This window comes from Balaenoptera physalus, assembly GCF_965194825.1.
Source record: "Balaenoptera physalus genome assembly, chromosome: 13".
Classification (NCBI taxonomy): Eukaryota; Metazoa; Chordata; class Mammalia; order Artiodactyla; family Balaenopteridae; genus Balaenoptera; species Balaenoptera physalus.
The window spans coordinates 58,779,254-58,798,923 of record NC_138892.1 but is presented as its reverse complement, the minus strand read 5'-3'; the positions used below and the strand labels follow the sequence as shown (position 1 = coordinate 58,798,923).

At 50.5% G+C, this 19,670-nt stretch overlaps 2 protein-coding genes across 11 annotated transcripts; both read left to right on the top strand.

Annotated features, from left to right (window-relative positions):
• Nucleotides 1-1,153: 1,153 nt before the first annotated feature.
• PIP4K2C (phosphatidylinositol-5-phosphate 4-kinase type 2 gamma) lies at nucleotides 1,154-13,099 on the top strand. 3 transcript variants are annotated; one of them, XM_082421239.1, is made up of 11 exons: nucleotides 1,154-1,444; nucleotides 4,307-4,404; nucleotides 5,078-5,174; nucleotides 5,534-5,677; nucleotides 9,042-9,188; nucleotides 9,378-9,416; nucleotides 10,012-10,125; nucleotides 10,496-10,763; nucleotides 10,932-11,035; nucleotides 11,217-11,339; nucleotides 11,621-13,099. In XM_082421239.1, exons 1-10 carry the CDS (start codon nucleotides 1,271-1,273, stop codon nucleotides 11,295-11,297), a joined length of 1,266 nt encoding a protein of 421 aa, XP_082277365.1. In that variant the 5' UTR covers nucleotides 1,154-1,270; the 3' UTR covers nucleotides 11,298-11,339; nucleotides 11,621-13,099. The 3 variants fall into 3 exon arrangements, with proteins under 3 accessions (XP_082277365.1, XP_082277364.1, XP_082277363.1); XM_082421238.1 differs by having other exon boundaries at nucleotides 1,155-1,444; nucleotides 11,217-11,316; XM_082421237.1 differs by having other exon boundaries at nucleotides 1,155-1,444; nucleotides 11,217-13,099.
• Nucleotides 13,100-14,142: 1,043 nt separating this feature from the next.
• On the top strand, nucleotides 14,143-19,456 carry DTX3 (deltex E3 ubiquitin ligase 3). Of its 8 annotated transcripts, none has more exons than XM_082421245.1 (6): nucleotides 14,155-14,552; nucleotides 15,895-15,959; nucleotides 16,150-16,226; nucleotides 16,594-17,323; nucleotides 18,217-18,434; nucleotides 18,754-19,456. In XM_082421245.1, the coding sequence occupies exons 3-6, from the start codon at nucleotides 16,198-16,200 to the stop codon at nucleotides 18,827-18,829; spliced, it is 1,053 nt and encodes a 350-aa protein (XP_082277371.1). In that variant the 5' UTR covers nucleotides 14,155-14,552; nucleotides 15,895-15,959; nucleotides 16,150-16,197; the 3' UTR covers nucleotides 18,830-19,456. The 8 variants fall into 8 exon arrangements, with proteins under 8 accessions (XP_082277368.1, XP_082277370.1, XP_082277371.1 ...); XM_082421246.1 differs by having other exon boundaries at nucleotides 15,867-15,959; XM_082421248.1 differs by having other exon boundaries at nucleotides 14,157-14,552; nucleotides 16,575-17,323.
• The last annotated feature ends 214 nt before the right edge of the window (nucleotides 19,457-19,670 follow it).

Genomic DNA, 19,670 nt, shown 5'->3' with positions numbered 1-19,670 from the left:
TAAAAGTGTGTTTTACTGTGTTTCTCTATAAGCCACCCCCCACCTTGTTTTCTCACAACCAAATTTCCTGATGAAGTCCCACGCTTCCCTTCCCCACTTCCTCACCTCCTATTCATACCTCAGCCCACCTGGATCTGGCTCTTGTTCTGCTGAAAGTGCTTTCCAGAGGTCACTAGTTGCCAAAGACAGTGGGCACTTCTCCATCCATGTCTTGCCTCACCTTTCCATGACATTTGACACTGCTCTCCATTCCTTCCTTCTCGAAATTCAACTCCCTTGGCTTTTGTGACCCTGCTCTCCTGGCCCCTTTTACTTCTCTGGCCACCCCTTCTCAGTCTTCTCCCTCTAGCCTCTCACATGGTGGCCTATACCAGGGTTCAGCCTTTCCTTGCTCTCCCTGGGAGGTGTCATCCACACCTACAGATTCTTCGCAAAAATTAAACTTTTATCCCCAGCCCAGATCATTCTGCTGAACTCTGGGCCCATATGTCCGGCTGCCCTCAGGTGCCTCAAACACGGTCCAAATTGAACTCTTGTTTTCAACCAAAACCGCTCCTTTTCATGTCACCGCCATCTCTCTACACCTTAGCCAGAAGCCTGGGATTCATTCTCAGTGTCTCCCTTTCCCTCAAATCCCACATCCACTAAGGATTTTACAAATTGACATCAAACTATACCTTTAGATGCCAGCCCCTTCTTTCCATCCCAATAGTCATTGTTTTAGTTCCTCATCTCGTGCCTAGACTTTTGCAGTACTCTGGTCACCCTCCAGAATGATGCCTGAGAGGTCTTTCCAAAAGCACAAAACCCACTTAAGGGATCTCCTACTTCAAAAAGAAATGAAAAAAAAAAAAAAAAAGAAATGCTTTCGGGTTAGCTTCAGGGCGGAGGTTATTCCTAGAAACTGGGCAAAACCGGAAGGCGGCGACTTTGCAGCAAAGAAGTCCTAGACCAAGGGGTTAAATCAGGCCAGTCCAGGCAGCCTCCCCTACGCCTGGATGACTGGTCTGGGCCTCGCGGACTGCTCGCAGCCCTCAGGGCAAAAGGCTTCGGTGCGACTCCCCGCCGCCAGGTGAGTCCAGCCAACGCGCGGGCTTTGGGGCAGACGGGCGGCCGCCAGGGGGCGGAGCCAGCCTGCCCCGCCCTGCTCGCGCGCCTGCGGACCAGCCTCCGGTCACGTGACGGAGGCGCAGGTGAGCGCCGCTTCCGGGGTTGGGAGACCACATCGCGGCCGGCTCTGGCTTTCACTTGGTTGGGTGTGCAGGAGACTATGGCGTCCTCCTCGGTCCCGCCGGCCACTGTACCGACGCCGACAGCGGCTTCCGGCACAGGTTTCGGCTTCGCTTCCAAAACCAAGAAGAAGCATTTCGTGCAGCAGAAGGTGAAGGTGTTCCGCGCGGCCGACCCGCTGATGGGCGTGTTCCTGTGGGGCGTAGCCCACTCGGTGAGACCCGGCCCCGGCCCCGGCCCCGGCCCCGGCCCCTGCCCCGGCCCCGGCCCCGGCCCTGGCCCCGCGGAGGCCCTGTCCGAACCCCTCAGCTCCTCCGGGCTTGTCTGTTTCCAGGCTCCCGCCTCCGGAGCCCCTAGCGCTGCCACTTTTCCCCCAGGCTGTCCTGGTCCCTGCCCACCTACCCTCAGGTGTTTCACCCAGCGTACCTTCTCGCTCTAGACCTTTTTTTTTTTCTTTTTAACGTAGACTTTTGTCTCTCCATCCGCCCGTTACTCCTCCACTCTGGTTCCATCTTCCCCAACTGAAATCCAGCTCCCTGCCTCCTTCCAGTCAGTTCCAGCCTCAGGCCACGGAGACCGGCCGGGACCCGGCTCCGTCTGGAAGGACATTAGGGAGAGTAGCTCTTCTGGCTTGGTAGTGGTGAGGTCTCCGGTGAGAGTGTAAGTGTAGAAGGGGAGCGGAGAGGGTAACTGGATGAAGGGAATCGTTCACTTCTCCTTTGCACTTTGCTTTACAGCCGCCGTCCGTGACTTTGGAACCTTGGCTTTGGGGGAAGCTCCAGGCTTCCTGGACCTTCTAATCCTGCATGTGTCCCTTCCTTTCCCTTCCAGAGGTACAGCATTTCAGAGAAGCTACCCCACCCTGAGCCTAGTGGTTGCACTTACTCAGCACTTAATGTATGTAAGCCTTTGGTCTTAATTGCAACCCATTGCTGGCTGGAGTAATGGTATTTGGTGTAAGTGGGGGTCATCTTTGACCAAAGATCTGGCTCAGGAGCTCTGGTCATGGGGACATTATGGTGGTGAACTTTAGAATCAGGGAACTGCTGTAGACGGTTGGCCTGGGAATCCGGAGGAGGCCAAAAGAGGCCAGCTCATCTGCTTTCCTGAGGATACCTCAGGTGAAGGAAGCACAGCCATTGCCCCCCTTCCCTCAGATCTGGATTGGAGGGATGCAGTGACCTTGAATGTGACAGGCAATATTTAAAAAAAAAATTTTTTTTTTTAATTTATTTTATTTATTTATTTTTGGCTGTGTTGGGTGCGCAGGCTTCTCATTGCGGTGGCTTCTCTTGTTGCGGAGCACAGGCTCTAGGCATGCGGGCTTCAGTAGTTGCGGCACGCGGGCTCAGTAGTTGTGGCACACGGGCTTAGTTGCTCCCCTGCACGTGAGATCTTTCTGGACCAGATGTCGAACCCGTGTCCCGTGCATTGGCAGGCGGATTTTCAACCACTGCACCACCAGGGAAGCCACCAAGCAATATTTTAAAAACTCAACTTCCTTGAAACATTATAGTCATGGTAGTGTTGTGGAGGTGGAAGGGGATGAGGAGGAATACAGTTTTTGTCACATTTTTATGTGGCTTAGAAAGTCATCTGGGGGTGTGTCACCTCCCTTTTGCATTTGTGGCTCTGTGGACTGCTCCCAGCTCAGTCTAAGGCACTTGGTATGGGCAAGGCTGATGGAGGTGGGCTGCCTCTGTTATGACTCATCCATCCATCCCTTTGGGAAGCTTAAGGAGGGTTTTCCTTTGGTAAGGATTGGGGAATTACACATAAGACCTGCGTCAGCTTCCCTAGGTATATATACTTTAGCCCCAATACCCCATCCTCCAGCCAGCACACATTTACTTCAAGGGTCTGGAATGGAGAAATTCCTTGAACATATGTCTTAGTGATGATTCAGCCTGTTTAACAGCAGGTGGCGAGGAGGGGGCATGAAGAACTGTAGCTGAATTTTAGGCTGGGAATCTCTAGTGGCTTTTTTTTTTCTGGAGGAATATGTTCTGTCCTCCTTTCCTACTGAGAATGAGAGGAGCTAGGTTTCCATTGCAGTGTATGGGATTTAGGTTAGACTACACTTCATAACCTCTGTCGAATGATCAAGTAAGGATAGGCAAGGCATCTGTTTATTCAGTTAATAAACACTTCAGGACCACTGTGGGCCAGATATTGTGCTAGCTAGGCACCTGAGTGATGCAGATGACTAGAACTGGTCCTTACCAGAGCTCACAACCCAGGTGGGGAACTCACGTAAACTAGAGGTTAGAGTCAAGTGATAAGGGTGCGTGAAAGATACTATGGCAACAGTGGGGAGAAAGCACATCTCCTGGGCATTTCTTAGTGCAGGATCCCCCTTTCCACCCTGAATTAGCAGACTGCTGATTCTTGGGGCTGAGGAGAGCATGTGATGCTTGCATCCTTTGGGCTGTGGGTTGGCTTGACTTCAGTGAACAGATGCCTAATGAGCTCATATCCTTTGCCTGCCTGCATTCCCTCTGAAATCAGCTGTTTTTCTTTTATCTTACACCTAGGCAGGTGGGGACCTACTTACAGAGAACTGGGTCAGAGTGGTCTGGAAGGACTGGTCCTGTTTGTAAGGAGATGCCTCCTTCAGGATATGGACGTTTCATTCTCGCTGCTGTCGACCCCTCAGAGTCCCCTTAACTCTCTTTGTACTTTGAAAACACCTTTTGTTTCCAGTGGAGCATGGAACTGTTTGTCTTGAATGTCTTGAGTCTGCTGAGGGTATTTTTTTTCTCTAGAATTTGTCACAGCTTTAAAAAATAGTCCAGAGTTGCTTACAGAGTTTGCCTAATATAAAATGACTGTTGTGAGCATGAAGTTCCACGGGGGCAGGAGTGTGAGGGGCTGTGTGCAAGGGTTGCTTACTGCAGGCCTTGGGCAGCAGAAGATGGCAGACGCATACTCTCACCTTTGTCAAGCATATGCATAACCAGTGTTTTTAAGGGAATGAGGTTTGAGTTGCCCTTTTCTGACTCTTGCCCAGACACAGCGTATAAGTAGCTCTCCAACCCCTACTCACTGCCTTCCTGTTCTTGTTTTGGCTTATCAGATCAATGAGCTCAGCCAGGTGCCTCCCCCGGTGATGCTGCTGCCAGATGACTTTAAGGCCAGCTCCAAGATCAAGGTCAACAATCACCTTTTCCGCAGGTATGTGGGAATCCCCACCCTTCTCATGTCAACCTTCCTAGAAAAGAGAATAAATAATTTTAAGAGTTAAGATTGAATGAGTTGAAGGTTTTAGATTTAGAAGGCAACTTACAAGTTGTTATTGTATTGTCTAACCTTCCTTCCAATGCAGAAATTCAGTATTTTGTAAAGAAACCACTAAAGTAATTTCCAATGTTCCTTACACCCTTACCTATGTGTACTAGTTTACCTCTCCTCTAGCCTGGAGATTGACAAAGTAATAAATACGTTTAGATGCCATTACCATTAGTTTCTGAGAGGGACTCCCTGAAAGAAATACCTGAGTCCTGTAAGCCCTCCTAGTATCAGAAGATGCCATTCAAGACCTATTGCTTATTTAGGGATGTCTCTGACTTGCTTGAGATTTGGAAAATGCTGCTGTTTGGATGGGCAGTAGATCCTGGTTCTACTTAAGCCGCTTACCAGTCATGTGACTGCAGCAGGTCACTCAACCACCCTGAGCCAGCCTCCCCTTCTATGAAATGGAATAATACACCTTTAAAGGACCTCACAAGGGTTTTATGAGGATCAAATAAGGTAATATGTGTGAAGGTGCTTTATAAAGTGTCAAGCCCTACATAAATATAAGGTAATATTGGTACTTTGTTTCTTATCTTGAAAACCCCTATTGCAGGGAAAATCTGCCCAGTCATTTCAAGTTCAAGGAGTATTGTCCCCAGGTCTTCAGGAACCTGCGTGATCGATTTGGTATTGATGACCAGGATTACTTGGTGAGAGTCCATTGGGTGAGGATAGTCCTTTCTCCCTGACAACTGGGGAATCCTTGGGACAGTCATGTTTGGAGAAATGAGGGCCTTCACAGGTATTCTTTACTTTTTTGTGGTCACAGGCATCTAAAAAATCTGAAGAAAGCTATAAACCCTATCCTTGGGGGGAAACGTAGATACATTAAAAATTTTGCTTTCAATTTCATTTAGTCCATATATGGACACCAAATTTAGAACCCTTGCTCATCCTCTTATGTCAAGATTTTATCCACTTTCAGGTGTGTTCAGTTGGCCACTGTCCTAGACTTGCATCTCTATATAAAGGGGAGGAAAAGAGCTTCTAGCCTATTCTGTGTCCCCAGGTGTCCCTTACCCGAAGTCCCCCGAGTGAAAGTGAAGGCAGTGATGGTCGCTTCCTTATCTCCTATGATCGGACTCTGGTCATCAAAGAAGTATCCAGTGAGGACATTGCTGACATGCATAGCAACCTCTCCAACTACCATCAGGTCGGGTCTCTCTCCAGCCTCGTTCTTCCCCTCCCTACTCATAACTCAGCTCCAGAGCACTTGGGAGACTTCCTGTCCCTCTTCCTCCCTATACCACATTTTGTTCCCCAAGAAGCATTTGACATCATACTTTTGAAAACAAGGCATTTCAAAAAGAGAGCCTCTGCATACCAGTTTGTGTTTGATTAAATAGAAGAGTTTGTGTTCCTTCTCATTTGGCACTTCTAATCTAAAACCACTGTGAATTGATAGATGCAAAAAGGGTACATGTATAGCAAAGTATAAACTTTAGACTAAGTCAGAATTAGATGAAGTGTTAACACCAAATGTACTATCAGGAATAAATGCAGTCTGGGGAGAAAACCAGGATAAGTGCACAATTGGGATAGATTGAAGGAGGGAAGCCATGATCATATCCAGCCCTAAGTGGGATTAGGGAAGCTATTCTGTCCGATCAGATGAATTTGGAATGTGAAGTTTCTGGACTATTTTGGGAGTAAAAACATGCCTGAATATCTTTCTACTGAAGAAAAATCTCACCAAAATCAATGCGCAAGGAATAAATGAGAGATTCTAAAAGAGTTTTTGGTTATTCAACAAATATTTGATGTCTGTTGTTATTAGTTCTTATGTTAGGCAGTAGAGAAAGAGGTGAATGAAATGGCCGTGGCCCTTGAGTTTCTCTTGTTCTAATGGCAGAGACCAGTAAGCTAGCGTTAGTTAGCACACAGCAAGCTGCGTGCAAGGAGTAAAGGTATCTAGGGGATGCTCTGGGGTGGCAGAGGAAGAGCATCCCAACTCACCTGGGGCAAGAGGTGCACTTGGTAGGCTCAAAGAGAGTTTTTTAGAGGGAGTATCCTAGAAGTTGATTCTTGCATGACTAGTAGGGACCAGCCATTGGACAAGGAGGAAGAGAGCACTCTAGGCAAAGGAAAACAGCACTTGTAAAGGCACAGAGCCATGAGAGAGCTTGGTGTTGTGGAACTGCAAGAAATTCAGTGTGGCTGGGATAAGGTATTGTGGAAAAACAGTTAGGCAGGAGCCAGGCTGTGAGGGTTTTATAAGCCACACAAAGAGTTTGGGCTTTATCCTGGAGGTGGTTTGCAGGAGAGTGATATATATGTTATTTAGAGATATCCCTGTGTCAGCATTTTAGAGAATGGATTGCAGGAGGGAAATACTGAGAGTGGAGATACCAGTTAGGAGGTAATTGTAATAGTCCAGGTGAGAAATGACAAGGGCCTGGAGGGATGATGCAGTGGAGATGGAAAGGAAGACCTTTGGGAGAATTGTGGGAATTAAGGCAGAGGCGCTCCAAATTCCTGCTTAGGGATAACTGGGTGCCCAGTGACCAACAGTTGGGGAGCAGAAAAAGAAACAGGTTTTTGGAGGAAGACAGTTCGGATTTAGGCATGTCGAGTTTGTGGTTTCTTCAGTTCATGCAGATATAGATGTCCCATAAATGGTTGGGGTATGGAGTTTGGGAAAGAGGACTAGATTAGAAGTCTAGATTTCAGAACTATAGGTGAATAGATGGTAATTATCGCCATGAATGTATTATATTGGGTTGGCCAAAAAGTTCGTTCGGGTTTAAGATTATGGATGTGTATAGTGAAATGAAAAGAAGGAAAGAGCCTTCAGGAGCAAGAAGAGAAAAGAGCCCATAAAGGAGACTAAGAGTTGTCTGACGCTTTTTTTTTTTTTTTTTTAACGTGATTGCTAGATTTAATTCAATAGCTATACACACTCCTGCCTTGTAAAAATAACCGAATGCTCCTCTCAAAGTTACATAGAGACACAAGTTAGCACAAGTTAGAGACACAAGTGAGCACAAGTTTGTTGTTTTTAATACAGCTCTACAAAAAAGTTGGCACCAAATGCACATAAAAGAAGTTTTAAGGCTTAATAAAAATACAGACTAGTAACTTCTCAATACAGCTTGGAGGCTGAGAACAGGATGCTAAGAGTTAATGAATCTTCCAAATACAGGCAGTCCCCAATGTATAGAGCATTTTCCAAATACAAATGGCCTCCTCCATCAGGTTCAAAGGAGCAAAAACTTTTTCTTCTGCTCCTCCCGGTGACCAGACTACCCTGGCTCTCTAAAGCCATGCCCATGGCCCCAAGGAGGGAAACAAGGAGGGAAGATGGGAACAAAAGTAAGGCCACGTGGTCACTGCTGCCCAGAGGCTCTGCTATGGTTGTGTTTTCCTCCTTCCCCCAGGCCTCTATCCCCAGCTCTGAAGTCCCTGCTAGGGGACAGATCTAGAGACCTCTTCCCCTCATGTGGCTGACGGTGAGGCTGAGACTGAAGCCCCAAGGGCCAGCACCACGTCAGGGTCTTTTTGGCGAGAGTTGTCAGATGCTTTTAATGATTTATGCCCTCCTGCATTCCACACAGGATTTGAGGATAGAGAGGAGTGGTGTGATGGAAGCTCAGGGTGAAGAGAGTTTTAAGGAGAGGTTGGTCAGTAGTATCAAGTGCCAGCCAGTTGAAATATGATGATGACTAGATACCCATGAGATTGGCAACTGAGGGATTTGAGGCAGTGAGGAGTAGAGAAATTTCAGAGGAGAAATGAGGGTATAATCTGATTTCAGTGGTTTGAGGTATGAATGAGAGAGAGGAAGTGGACTCATGGCTGACATTTTCTGAGAAGGTTGGCTATGAGGAGAAGTAGGCAGCAACACTGAGGGAGATTGTAGCAATGAAAGAGGAATTTTTTTTAAGAATCCAGATTATAGACCATCTTGCAAACATTTTTACTGTGGGAGTCTAGCCCACCAAAAAACATTGGTCTAGATCAGTGGTCCCCAACATTTTGGGCACCAGGGACCGGTTTCGTGGAAGACAGTTTTTCCACTGACCGGAGCTGGGGCCGGGATGGGGGGGGGGGCGGATAGTTCAGGTGGTAATGCGAGCGATGGGGAGCTCGCCTGCCGCTCACCTCCTGCGTGCGGCCCGCTTCGTAACAGGCTGAGGACTGGTACCGGTCCGCAGCCCGCGAGTTGGGGACCACTGGTCTAGATAAAATGATTTTGTTGATGTAATTTCTACTACTGGTTCTGTGACTACTTGCATATAAAGAGGGATGATAACACGTACCCTTCCCCATCTCAAAGAATAATAAAGATGAAAGGAGAGATGGCGCTTTAAATTTAAGAGACATTATACATATGGGATAAATGAAAGGTGATGAGGATTCAGAAACTGCATGGATACCAGGGGCATCTTTAGAAAGTCCCCACACCACTTCGGACCTTCTGTAACCTCTCTACTTGAATCCCTATGGAATAGTAGCATTTGAATTCCCATCCCTGAGCTGCTCAGCCTCTTCCGCTTCCTTCCTCCTTTCCACCCCAGTACATTGTGAAGTGCCATGGCAACACACTGCTGCCCCAGTTCCTGGGAATGTACCGGGTTAGTGTGGACAACGAAGACAGCTACATGCTTGTGATGCGCAACATGTTTAGCCACCGTCTCCCTGTGCACAGGAAGTATGACCTCAAGGTAAGGAGAGGAGGTGAGGGCTGAAGGGGAGGCTCCTGATGACCTGAGGGTGGGGAAGGGCCAGGGAGGGCACTGGATGATTCATTTTAAAGGAAAGAAGGCTGTGGGTTTGAGGACTTGTCTTAGGAGCTGGGTCCTGACTGTTCTTTTAGCTACTTCTGCTGACTTTGTCTTTGGGTCTCTCCACAGGGCTCCCTGGTGTCCCGGGAAGCCAGCGATAAGGAGAAGGTGATATAATTTTAGTTGATAGGGTGAGGGATGGGGGAGGGCAGGTCAAAGGGACTTTCTTGGGATAAAGAGGTAGGGATCCCCAGCTATTTATTCTTATCTTAAACCACCAAAAAGAAGAGAGATGTAAACTTTTCCTGATCCAGGGATTGTTTGGAAGGGGCAGTGGGAAGAGCTTCTTTGGCACTGGCATGGGTTAGTCCATGTGGAAGGTTTGGGGATGTGTGAAAATGCCAGACTTCAAGAGCAAAATGCTTACCAGCCGCCTCCCATTCTGAGCTCTCATATTCAAGCAGCTGTTTTTGCTTCAGAAGAAGAAAGAAAAGTCAGAATGGAGGTTCTGGACTGAAACCATAGGCAGAAAGTAGTGGGATGTGATTTGGGGTACAGCCGCAGTGGCTGGGTCTGGGGAAGCCACCAGAGGTAAGAACAGGCTCTGGGCAGCATCCTAGTATGAAGTCAGATGAGAGATGGGCTGTAAATCTGTCTCCCCTAGACACCCCAGAGTCAGAGACAAAGCCCTACATAGAGCAGAGTTTTCTGAGAGTGTCGGGTAAGGGCTGTATTCCCAAGATGTCCCTTTACCTATTCTCAGGTTAAAGAATTGCCCACCCTTAAGGATATGGACTTTCTCAACAAGAACCAGAAAGTTTATATTGCTGAAGAGGAGAAGAGAGTCTTTCTAGAGAAGCTAAAGAGAGATGTGGAGGTGATGGTTGGGGTGCTGTGGGAAATGGCTTTGTGTCCCTTTTTTGCTCCCCACAAGGCAGTTGCCCATTCACAATACGAGGGAACTCCTCCCCTTCCCTTTGGGTTCTCTGCATGTAGGGGAGTTGGGTATGAGTCATGAAAACCCTCTAGAGGTGACCTATGGAGGGGGTGGCTGGCTTGAGCTAAAAGAATGATCTTAGATACCCAGGACAATTAGGTAATAAAGGGCAATGGTATACTCCCAACCCTCAATTTTTACACTTCTTTTCCCCAGGAGGGCCCCGGAAATTCAGGGATGGAGGTATAAGGGTGGTACCTGGGAGTGGTGAGGGAGATCTGGGGCTTCTGATTTGTCAGTGGGGTCTCAGTTCCTAGTGCAGCTGAAGATCATGGACTACAGCCTTCTGCTGGGCATCCACGACATCATTCGCGGCTCTGAACCGGAGGAGGAGGGGCCTGTGCGGGAGGAGGAGTCAGAGGGAGATGGGGACTGTGGCCTGACCGGACCTCCTGCTCTGGTGGGCGCCTATGGCACTTCCCCTGAGGGTATCGGCGGCTACATCCATTCCCACCGGCCCCTGGGCCCTGGAGAGTTTGAATCCTTCATTGATGTCTATGCCATCCGGAGTGCTGAGGGTGAGAAAGAGCCTGGTAATTTTAAGGGTGGGGAGGGTGGTCCCTGGAGGACAGAGACCAGGGTGGTGGGTGGAGAGGCTGTTTAGCTTTTCAAAACAGATCTGACTGGTTCCTGGGGAAAGGGAATTGGGACTGTACTTGCTCTTCATTGCTGGTCTCTCTCCCCAGGGGCCCCTCAGAAGGAGGTGTATTTCATGGGCCTTATTGACATCCTGACACAGTATGATGCCAAGAAGAAAGCAGCTCATGCAGCCAAAACTGTCAAGCATGGGGTGAGGGTTCTCTAAAGCCTTTCCTTTCTTGTCTTGACTATTCAAGAGCCTCTTGTGCCAGAGCAGTGGGGTGGCAGAAGGATGAAGGGTTAGGTATGGAAATGATCTGGAGTGGAACTGAGAGTGGGGAGTCGGGGAGGGGTGCGGGGCCTGACACCATGTTCCATACCTCCTCTCACAGGCGGGGGCAGAGATTTCTACTGTCCATCCTGAGCAGTATGCTAAGCGATTCCTGGATTTTATTACCAACATCTTTGCCTAAAAGACTGCCTGACTCCATGGTGACTGCTGCTCTGTGTTCCAGGTGGTAGGGTTCTGAGAGGCTTGGGGGAATTGTGGATATTCTGGCCACTACTTCTGCTCTTTCTCTTTTGCTAACTTCAGGCTACAGGCTCCTTCCATCCAAATAACTCAGTCTTGTTGAGTAGGCTCTTCCTAGCCCTCAGAAATACATTGTCCTCTCTCCTCTTCCTTTCCTTCTCCCTTCCCCTCCAACAAGTCTGCTTGCTTCATTAGAGTGTTACTGTTGACTCTCTCCCAAGTGCCTTGATCTTTGTAAAATGTCCTGTTGTTTCCATAACATAGGAGGAGCTGGGGGAAGGGTGTTGTTTGCCATCTTCAGGACCTGACTGGACAGATGGACCTGGCTCAAGCTGCTACTCTGGATGCACTTTGCTGTGTGGGATGAACTAAGAGTGTCTGAATTTTGCTGATAACTTTATAGAGCTCACTGTGGCACACTTCCTTCCCGGTAGGCCCTGGGATGGAAGATTTTCAAAATACTACAGATGTGGATGCAGGCATGCACACATACGATGGGATATGGCCAATCTTATGCGGGTGGGGTGGAGAATGGGGGGCGGGCTGGCAGCTCATGGAGGTGGGACCTGTGAGGACTCTTGTGATTATGCAGGGAACTGGAGGTCTCTGTTGAGGGTTGACTACTCTCCTGTCTCTTCCCTCACTCCACGTTCACCCGCACCAGAGATGGCCACAGTGTTGAATCCTGGGTGAAGGTGTTTCACTGTTGCTGCTCTTCACCAGGACCTCACATCCCTCCTGGAGCTGGAACCCTTCACTGGGGGTGTGGCCAGTTCTGGAGGCTGGGAGGATGAGCCAGGGGTATAAGGTTCACTCCCCACGTTAAATTCCCTTTCTTCATGTCTAGCCACCCCTAAGGTTTTAGACCCAGCAGAAGGGAATATCTCTACCTGGGTTAACCCTGGTTATTTCAAGAGAACGGAAGTCTCACGTGTGGGAACCTCCTCTACTCCCTGGAAGTGTGCCCCTAGCATACTTCCTTCCCCTCTCCTTCTCAAACCCTTTTTCCAGTTGGATTTGTTATTCTGTTCGTCTTATACTGCTACTGTGTCTCTCAGGGGACAGATGGCCGCCTTTGTCATCTTCACTCTCCACCCCCAGAGAGGAGTCAGAGCCATAACCCGGCCCCCTCCAAAGATAGTTGAGTTAAAACGTGATATTCTCAGAATGTAGCAGACCCTGATGAGCTGAGATAGTGCACTCCCTTCCCCGCAATGCCCTTGGGGCTCAGGCAGCCGTTCTTCTTGTGATCCTACATCCCCCCTGAGGCTTCTGCACTTCTCTAAAACATAAAGATGGGCACCAGCAAGTGGCCTGTGGGGTACAAAGACTCTTGCTCTGTATCTGCCTGGACTGATCTGTCTCACAAGAAGTCATGAGGTCATAAAGGAGAATTCCTCCTGCCCCTGCATCTTCTGCTCCAAAGGAAGTGACAAGAGGAGTCCCTAGTTAAGGATTAGAGTCCCTATAATATGTTCCTGTCAGGAGGCTGATGGATCTTTTTCATTCCAACCATCTACCTTTCCCCTGTTGAATGCAATAAAACTCCATGACACCAGCAACTGTTGTTCTTTAGAAATGGGTTTTCTGACCATGTGGCTGATGTATCATAAGCATTATGGTCTTCTTCATTTGTTGCTTCTGTTTTTTTTCATCTTTTTTGTTTTATTAATTAATAAAAAAGATCTTGTGTATTTACTCCCGTTGCTGTCACTATATAGAAAATAAATTATTGAATCTGAATTCCTTCACAGAAATGCCTCTTCTTTCCCTCTCGCTATTTTGGAAGCTTGGGCTTAGGGATGCAGAGACCAGATGAAGAATTCTGATTGGTCTTTAAGGTGTTGGTCCCTAAGGATGTGGGTTTCAAGATAGATGGCTGTGAACTTAAAAAGGTGTTGAGGAGTGTGCATGGGAATGGAAAACATTCCCTAATTTTGTGGGAGTTAGCTATAGGGGGGCCAGGGACAGCTGAGATGATGTGACGCTCCTTCTTCCCCCAGGGTTCTGGGCTAGATCACACTCCCATCTCTGTAAAGGTGAGCACCAAGCACACATGAGCTAAAGGAGAAGGAATTCAGTGTTCCCGCAGGCTTCCTGGAAAGAAGTCCTCTGGAGGGCAGGAAGAGTACAGCAGGGTCCTGGGAAAGTAAAGAAAGTGACCAACCATCCAGATGGAGAGGGAGTAAAGAAAAGGGGGTGGATTATCAGAAGTTGCTGCCAGTCTGGGAGATCCATCCGGTACTGCTGGCTGAGGAGGTCTTTTGGCTGGTGGAAAAACCTGGCTTGATGTGGCCCCAGGGAAGTGAGTTGGACTGGGGGCGGAGATTGCTCTGATGTGGGAAGCAGAGGAGAGAAGAGCTTTTTTTTTTTTTTTTTTTCCTTTGAGAGTTTTTAACTCTATTTCAACCATAGACTTGATACTACCATCACTCCAAGCATTAAAAAAAAAAAAAAAAAAAATTCACTTCTCATTCTGCACCAGCCTCAGTATCCCTGTTTGTGTAAAGAGAAAAATCAGAGACACTTACCAATACCCATCTGGGAGCAGGTTTTGCGGGGTCACAGAAGGTAACAATCTGGGAAGAGGCAAGCGATGAGGCAGGGGATTGAAATAGTTTAGTCCTGGACTTATTTTTTAGAACCAATGCTTCTTACTATGACTCTTCTTCCTACCCCATATTCCTCAAAGGCCTTTCTAGAAAAAGGATCACAGAGAAATTGCCCTCTCTTCCCCATCTACGTAAGCGACACTCCTCACCCACCCATCCACCACTAGCTCCCAGAAGCTGCCACGAAGCTGGCTGGGAAAGAAAAGGGAGAGGGCCCCCTCCCGGGAGGGGGAAGCGAGAAGGGTGGCGTCTCTAAGGGATTTAACCTCCCACCCTCTGTTCCACGATACCACCCCAAGCCTCCAAAGATTGGGACGGCGCCTCCATTTTTGTTTTGGGGCAGAAGAGCAGGGGCTTCTGGATAGAAGGGGTCAAAGGAAACGGTGATTATCACCCGTGAAGGAGAAGGAGGGTGCCATCCTCCTTCCTTCCCTTTCCCTCAGTCTGCACCCCCTGCAAACTCCCCCCCCCCGCCCGCCCGCCACCTTCTCGGGGTCTCCCCCCCACCCTGGTTGCTAAGGCCCAGACCGTCATCCCAGCAACAGCCTCAGTCATGTGACCGGCAATGGCGGCGCTGACAAGAGGTAGGTGAGCCCGGCGCCCCCCACAACCGCCGCGCGCCCCCCGGGCCCCGCTCACACCTCCCCGCGCGCCCTCCGGTTCCCCCTGCGCCCCCTCCTCCGCCTCCTTCCCCCGCGCGCGCGGCGCCGGGGCCCCCTTCCAGGCCCCCCTAATCCTCTTTCTGTCACCCTCCAGCCTTGGCCTCCATTCGGGGGTTCTGGGGCCCGCGATCGGGCCGACATCCACCCCACCCAGCTGTGAGGCTGCGGGGGCTCTGTCGAGCGGGGGATGTGGGAGGTGGTTCCGGGTCGGGTCTTGCAGGAGGTCGTGGGGGGAGGGGTGGAGATGCCTCAGTTGATGCCCGCAGGGACCCTGGCCCTTCCTGGCTGCCCCTGTCGGCGGCCTCTGTCTGGCGAGAGGGACTGGCCCCGTGTCCGGCCTGGGTTGCCCCAGAGGAATCGGACCCAGCATAAACTGCGGCCCCGCCTCCCTTTTCTGTGCCATCAGGACTCGGAGCAAAGGACACCTAGGTCCTGGCTTCTCTCTGATGGGGAGAGGGTGTTCCACCTGGATGGACAGTATGAGCCGAAGCTCTAGGGTTCCAATTTCACTTTCTGAATCTTGAGGTGCATCTGGCCTTGAGGGGACTATGATGGAGGCACAAACGGAGAGCTGCTCCCCTATGGATCAGTCAAGGAATTGAGGTCATACTAATGGCCCTTCTTTCTATTTGGGCTGCATTTGGAGGTATTGTAGGGATAGCTCTGTAGCTGAGCACGGCAAGACTCCGGGGAAACATCAGGCTGCTCCAGCGGATCCCTCTGCCTGAGCCCCACCCCTCCCTAAATGTAGCCTAGGTAGCTGGAAGGCTTGGACTTAGCGTGCTGGGTTTAAAAGGTGACAGCGAGAACTTTGTTATTGCAGGGGCTGCTGCCACTTCGTTGGCATTCCAAACAGACTCCAGCAGAAGGGACCGGGTTAACTCTCAAGGAAGGCTCCCTAGCAATAGGGGCTGAATTATTCGGGAATGTGGAGCAGGGCGAGGAATTGGGGAGCAAAGGAAATATCCTTGTCCTTGTGATCTGAGGGAGGTGGCAAAAAAGACCTCTATGTGTGTGGGCTTTTCCCTTCCAGACTTCTTTTATCCGTGCCCCTAGGCTTTCTTAAGAGCCTCAGAGCTGAGGAAGAGGAAAGTTAGCATGCTGAAGTTCCTTCTTTAGCAACTTGGGGAGTGGCTGGGGATGGAATTCTGCAAGAGACAAGGAGAGGAAATGAAAGAGGAGTTTTTGTTTCTGGGCTGACTGGGGAAAATGGTAACATTTGTCATCCTAACCCAGTCCCACCCCCCCACTCCCCCTGCCCCAGTCCTGGTCAGCTGAGTGTGGAAACAGAGGGATTTCTGCTGCTCTCATCGTCCATGGGCTTTCCAGGTATCTGCCTTTCAGGGGAACCTCAACTTTCACCTTTAAATTGGTTGCCTCTATTCCATGTTCCAAGTAATCCCATTCTCAGTAACTTACACCCAGATTCTGTCTCTGTTAAGTGGGCTGCTGGGTTGGGGCTTGTGGGAATGGGAGAAGGGGTTTTTCACTTTCCCTCCTTTCCCTTTCCACCCACCAGGTCACACAACCTACAAGTAGGGAGCAGGAACAGAGAGAGAGAGCCTGCATGCCAATTCCAAGCTCTTCAGGATCAAAGTGAGCGAAAAGGAGGGCAAAAATCTCCCTTCCTTTTACAGAACCCACTTCTCACCTGACGTGGGGGGAGGGGCAGGTTGTTTCTGTGATCCTGGGAGCAGTATAGGAGAACCAAGATTGATGCTTGGCTTGGATGATAATAAAGATATAGAAGCTTTCTTGCTCTTCAGTGGGTGCTGGAGTTTGAAAGATAAGAGGAAACAGAACATGAACTTGGGGGAGGAGTTGGGGGTTGACCTCTGAGTGAGTGGAGATAATATAGGGTCGGAAAGGAAAGGGAAGTAGGAGGCACTGATATTTGTCAAATGGGGACCCCCCCACCCTGAGTCCTTTTCACCCTGGGGGCAGTGTCGTTCGTCCTGTCCAGAATGGCAGCCTGTGGAGGCACCTGCAAGAACAAAGTGACTGTCTCCAAGCCTGTGTGGGACTTCCTCAGCAAGGAGACCCCTGCCCGGCTGGCCCGGCTTCGGGAGGAGCACCGTGTGTCCATTCTCATAGACGGCGAGACTTCTGACATCTATGTCCTCCAGCTTTCCCCCCAGGGCCCTCCCCCAGCCCCTCCCAATGGGCTCTACCTGGCCCGGAAGGCTCTCAAGGGGCTGCTCAAAGAGGCAGAGAAAGAGCTGAAGAAAGCTCAGAGGCAGGGGGAGCTTATGGGCTGCCTGGCTTTGGGGGGTGGAGGGGAGCACCCTGAGCTGCACCGCCCAGGCCCGCCCCCTCTCCGAGCAGCCCCACTCCTGCCCCCAGGGGCACGGGGGCTGCCCCCCCCTCCTCCTCCCCTGCCCCCTCCTCTTCCCCCCCGCCTTCGGGAGGAGGCAGAAGAGCAGGAGAGCACCTGCCCCATCTGTCTGGGGGAGATCCAGAATGCCAAGACATTGGAGAAGTGCCGGCACTCGTTCTGCGAGGGCTGCATCACCCGGGCCCTGCAGGTGAAAAAGGCCTGCCCCATGTGTGGCCGCTTCTATGGGCAGCTGGTGGGCAACCAGCCCCAGAATGGGCGGATGCTGGTCTCTAAGGATGCCACACTCCTACTACCCAGCTATGAGAAGTACGGCACCATCGTCATCCAGTACGTCTTCCCGCCCGGTGTCCAGGGGGTAAGAATACCATGGCCTGCCCTTACCCTTTGGTTTTCCCCGCGCTTGTTCTCTGGCCTAGGAAAACTGGGTGAGGGGGAGTACGTTTGTTAGATGTGATACAGTCTTGCTGTCTCCCGGTATGCCTTCCCACTCAAGTGCCCTGGAGCTAGAGGCCCCCTTGAAGCCTAGCTTTTCCATCCCCATGACCCCAAGGCACCCGTGAAAATCAGGTATGAGAGAAAGGAATTGAATTCTATTTCTTTGATGAACTTGGATGTTGACATCTATTCTTGGCAGAGGTGAAGTCTGTGGAGATGGTGGCTCAGGTGCGGACAGGCACGGTGGGAAGGGTCTGACCTCCCTTAACAGTGCTGGGAGCGTTACTCCATTCCAGATTTATGAGAGGGAAAACCTTGATGACAGTGGAAGGTTAAAATAGGAGCGGTCAAGAACTTAAAGGTGTCTTCCTGCTTGACAAAGAGTAATGTCCAGTTCTGGTTTGCAGAGTGATGAGGAAGCTCTGAAGGAGAGTAATAGAAAAATAGAACAGCCTAGACAGTGGAAGATGCATTGGGAGTGTTTTCAGGTGGAGAAGGGAAGGCTGAAAGACAAATTATTCTCAGTCTTCACATTTCTGCTGAGTTATCTGGAGAGTAAGGCCCAGCTACTTTTGAGAATCCATTTGTTGCTGAATTGAGGCTTGAGGGATTGGGACAGCAGAAAGAACCTCTTAATGATGAGGATTTTGTCTGGAAACAGGCTTCTGCTGCCCAGACCCTAGAGTTGCTCCTTCCCTGGAAGGCTGTCGCTGCTCCATCAGCATTAGCTGGGGGTGTACAGCCAGAAGGCTGGCCAGGATGACCCTTAAGATGCCCAGCTGCTCACTGCCCACTCTGCCTCCCCCGCCCCAGGCTGAACACCCAAACCCAGGAGTTCGGTATCCTGGCACCACACGGGTGGCCTACCTCCCGGACTGCCCTGAGGGCAACAAGGTGCTGACCCTGTTCCGCAAGGCATTTGACCAGCGTCTCACCTTCACTATCGGCACGTCCATGACCACAGGGAGACCGAATGTCATCACCTGGAACGACATCCACCACAAGACCAGCTGCACAGGGGGACCACAGCTGTGCGAAACTCCTTCTTCCCTTCCCTTGGCTCCACCCCTTCTCCCTATTTCTCTCTGGGAGCCTCCTAACTGGAGAGGACCACCCCCAAACTATTCAACCATCTTGCCTATCCCAGTTTCTCCTATAGTCATCCTGGTCCTAATGTGCCCAGCTTAACCTACAGAAATAAGCAGAATTGGGCTCAGTTATCTTGGGTTTGGATAATCTTAGGGAAGGTGGGGAGGGGCTAGAATGGGGCACCAGAATGAGGGTGAGCCTGGGGGTAATATGAATAAGCCTGAACGGCTAACCCTGACCCTCATTTCTCTTTGCTCCCAGGTTTGGGTACCCGGACCCCACCTACCTGACCCGGGTGCAAGAGGAGCTGAGAGCCAAGGGCATCACCGATGACTGAAGGACATCCCCTTTGGGAGGCCCCTGCTGTTCTCCTTCAGTAGGACCCAGTGGGAGCCTCTGTTGTCTCTCCCTCTGCCCCCCTCATCACTCAAGTAGGGGACTGTCTGACTGGGGAAGGGGTTCAGAGAAGGAGGGGCGATCCCTTCCCCAGTCCCCCACAGGCTGAGTGCTTCAGTGCAGTGTGAGCCACTCCCTTCTGGCAGAGTCTGATGTCCCAGGCTCTGCTCCCCTCCTCCCCATGTACATACTCCCAGTCTTCCTGCCCCCTCCATTGCCCTTGGCTTTTTCTGGTTTGTGATGTGCTCCAGTGACTAAGCTGAGAAAGGACCTGGGTGGGGAGGAGAGGGTCTCTTGACCCCGCCCCCCATACTGCTCCACTGCTGAATTTCTGCGCTGGGAGAGGGGTCAGGCTGCTGTGAGCCCCCGTAGAGCCGGCCGCGTGTGTTCTTCAGAAACAATTCCCCTTCTCCCTTAACCTTGTCCTTTCTCTCCTGTGTCTCTGTCTTTGTCAGTCTTTCTCCCACTCTTCTCTGCCCCCTAGAAGGAGCCTCCTTACCCTGTTCTGGAATCGCCGCCAGACTGTAGCTTTTAATTTAATAAAAATAAAGTAAAATATGCAACTCTCTATGCCACACCCGTTCTGTTCTGTGGGCCGGGGTGGGGGATGGGGGGTGGGGTGAGGAGCTGGACCTGCTGAGAGGGAGAAGGGGGTGGTGATGGGGAACTCCCTGGGCGCCTCCCCAGGCTCTCTGCCTCCAGAGGGCCTGGGAAAACGGCATGTACTTAGTGGGCTCCAAGATAAAACTGCGAAGCCTTGGATCGTGCTTCGACAGCGGAGT

Bases quoted from the DNA above. Each gene is read 5' to 3' on its own strand.
- PIP4K2C (XM_082421239.1), top strand. From the start codon at position 1,271: ATGGCGTCCTCCTCGGTCCCGCCGGCCACTGTACCGACGCCGACAGCG. The intron at 5,175-5,533 runs GTGAGAGTCCAT...CTGTGTCCCCAG, and splicing joins TTGATGACCAGGATTACTTG to GTGTCCCTTACCCGAAGTCC. The intron at 5,678-9,041 runs GTCGGGTCTCTC...TTTCCACCCCAG, and splicing joins ACCTCTCCAACTACCATCAG to TACATTGTGAAGTGCCATGG.
- DTX3 (XM_082421244.1), top strand. The intron at 17,324-18,216 runs GTAAGAATACCA...CCCCCGCCCCAG, and splicing joins TCCCGCCCGGTGTCCAGGGG to GCTGAACACCCAAACCCAGG.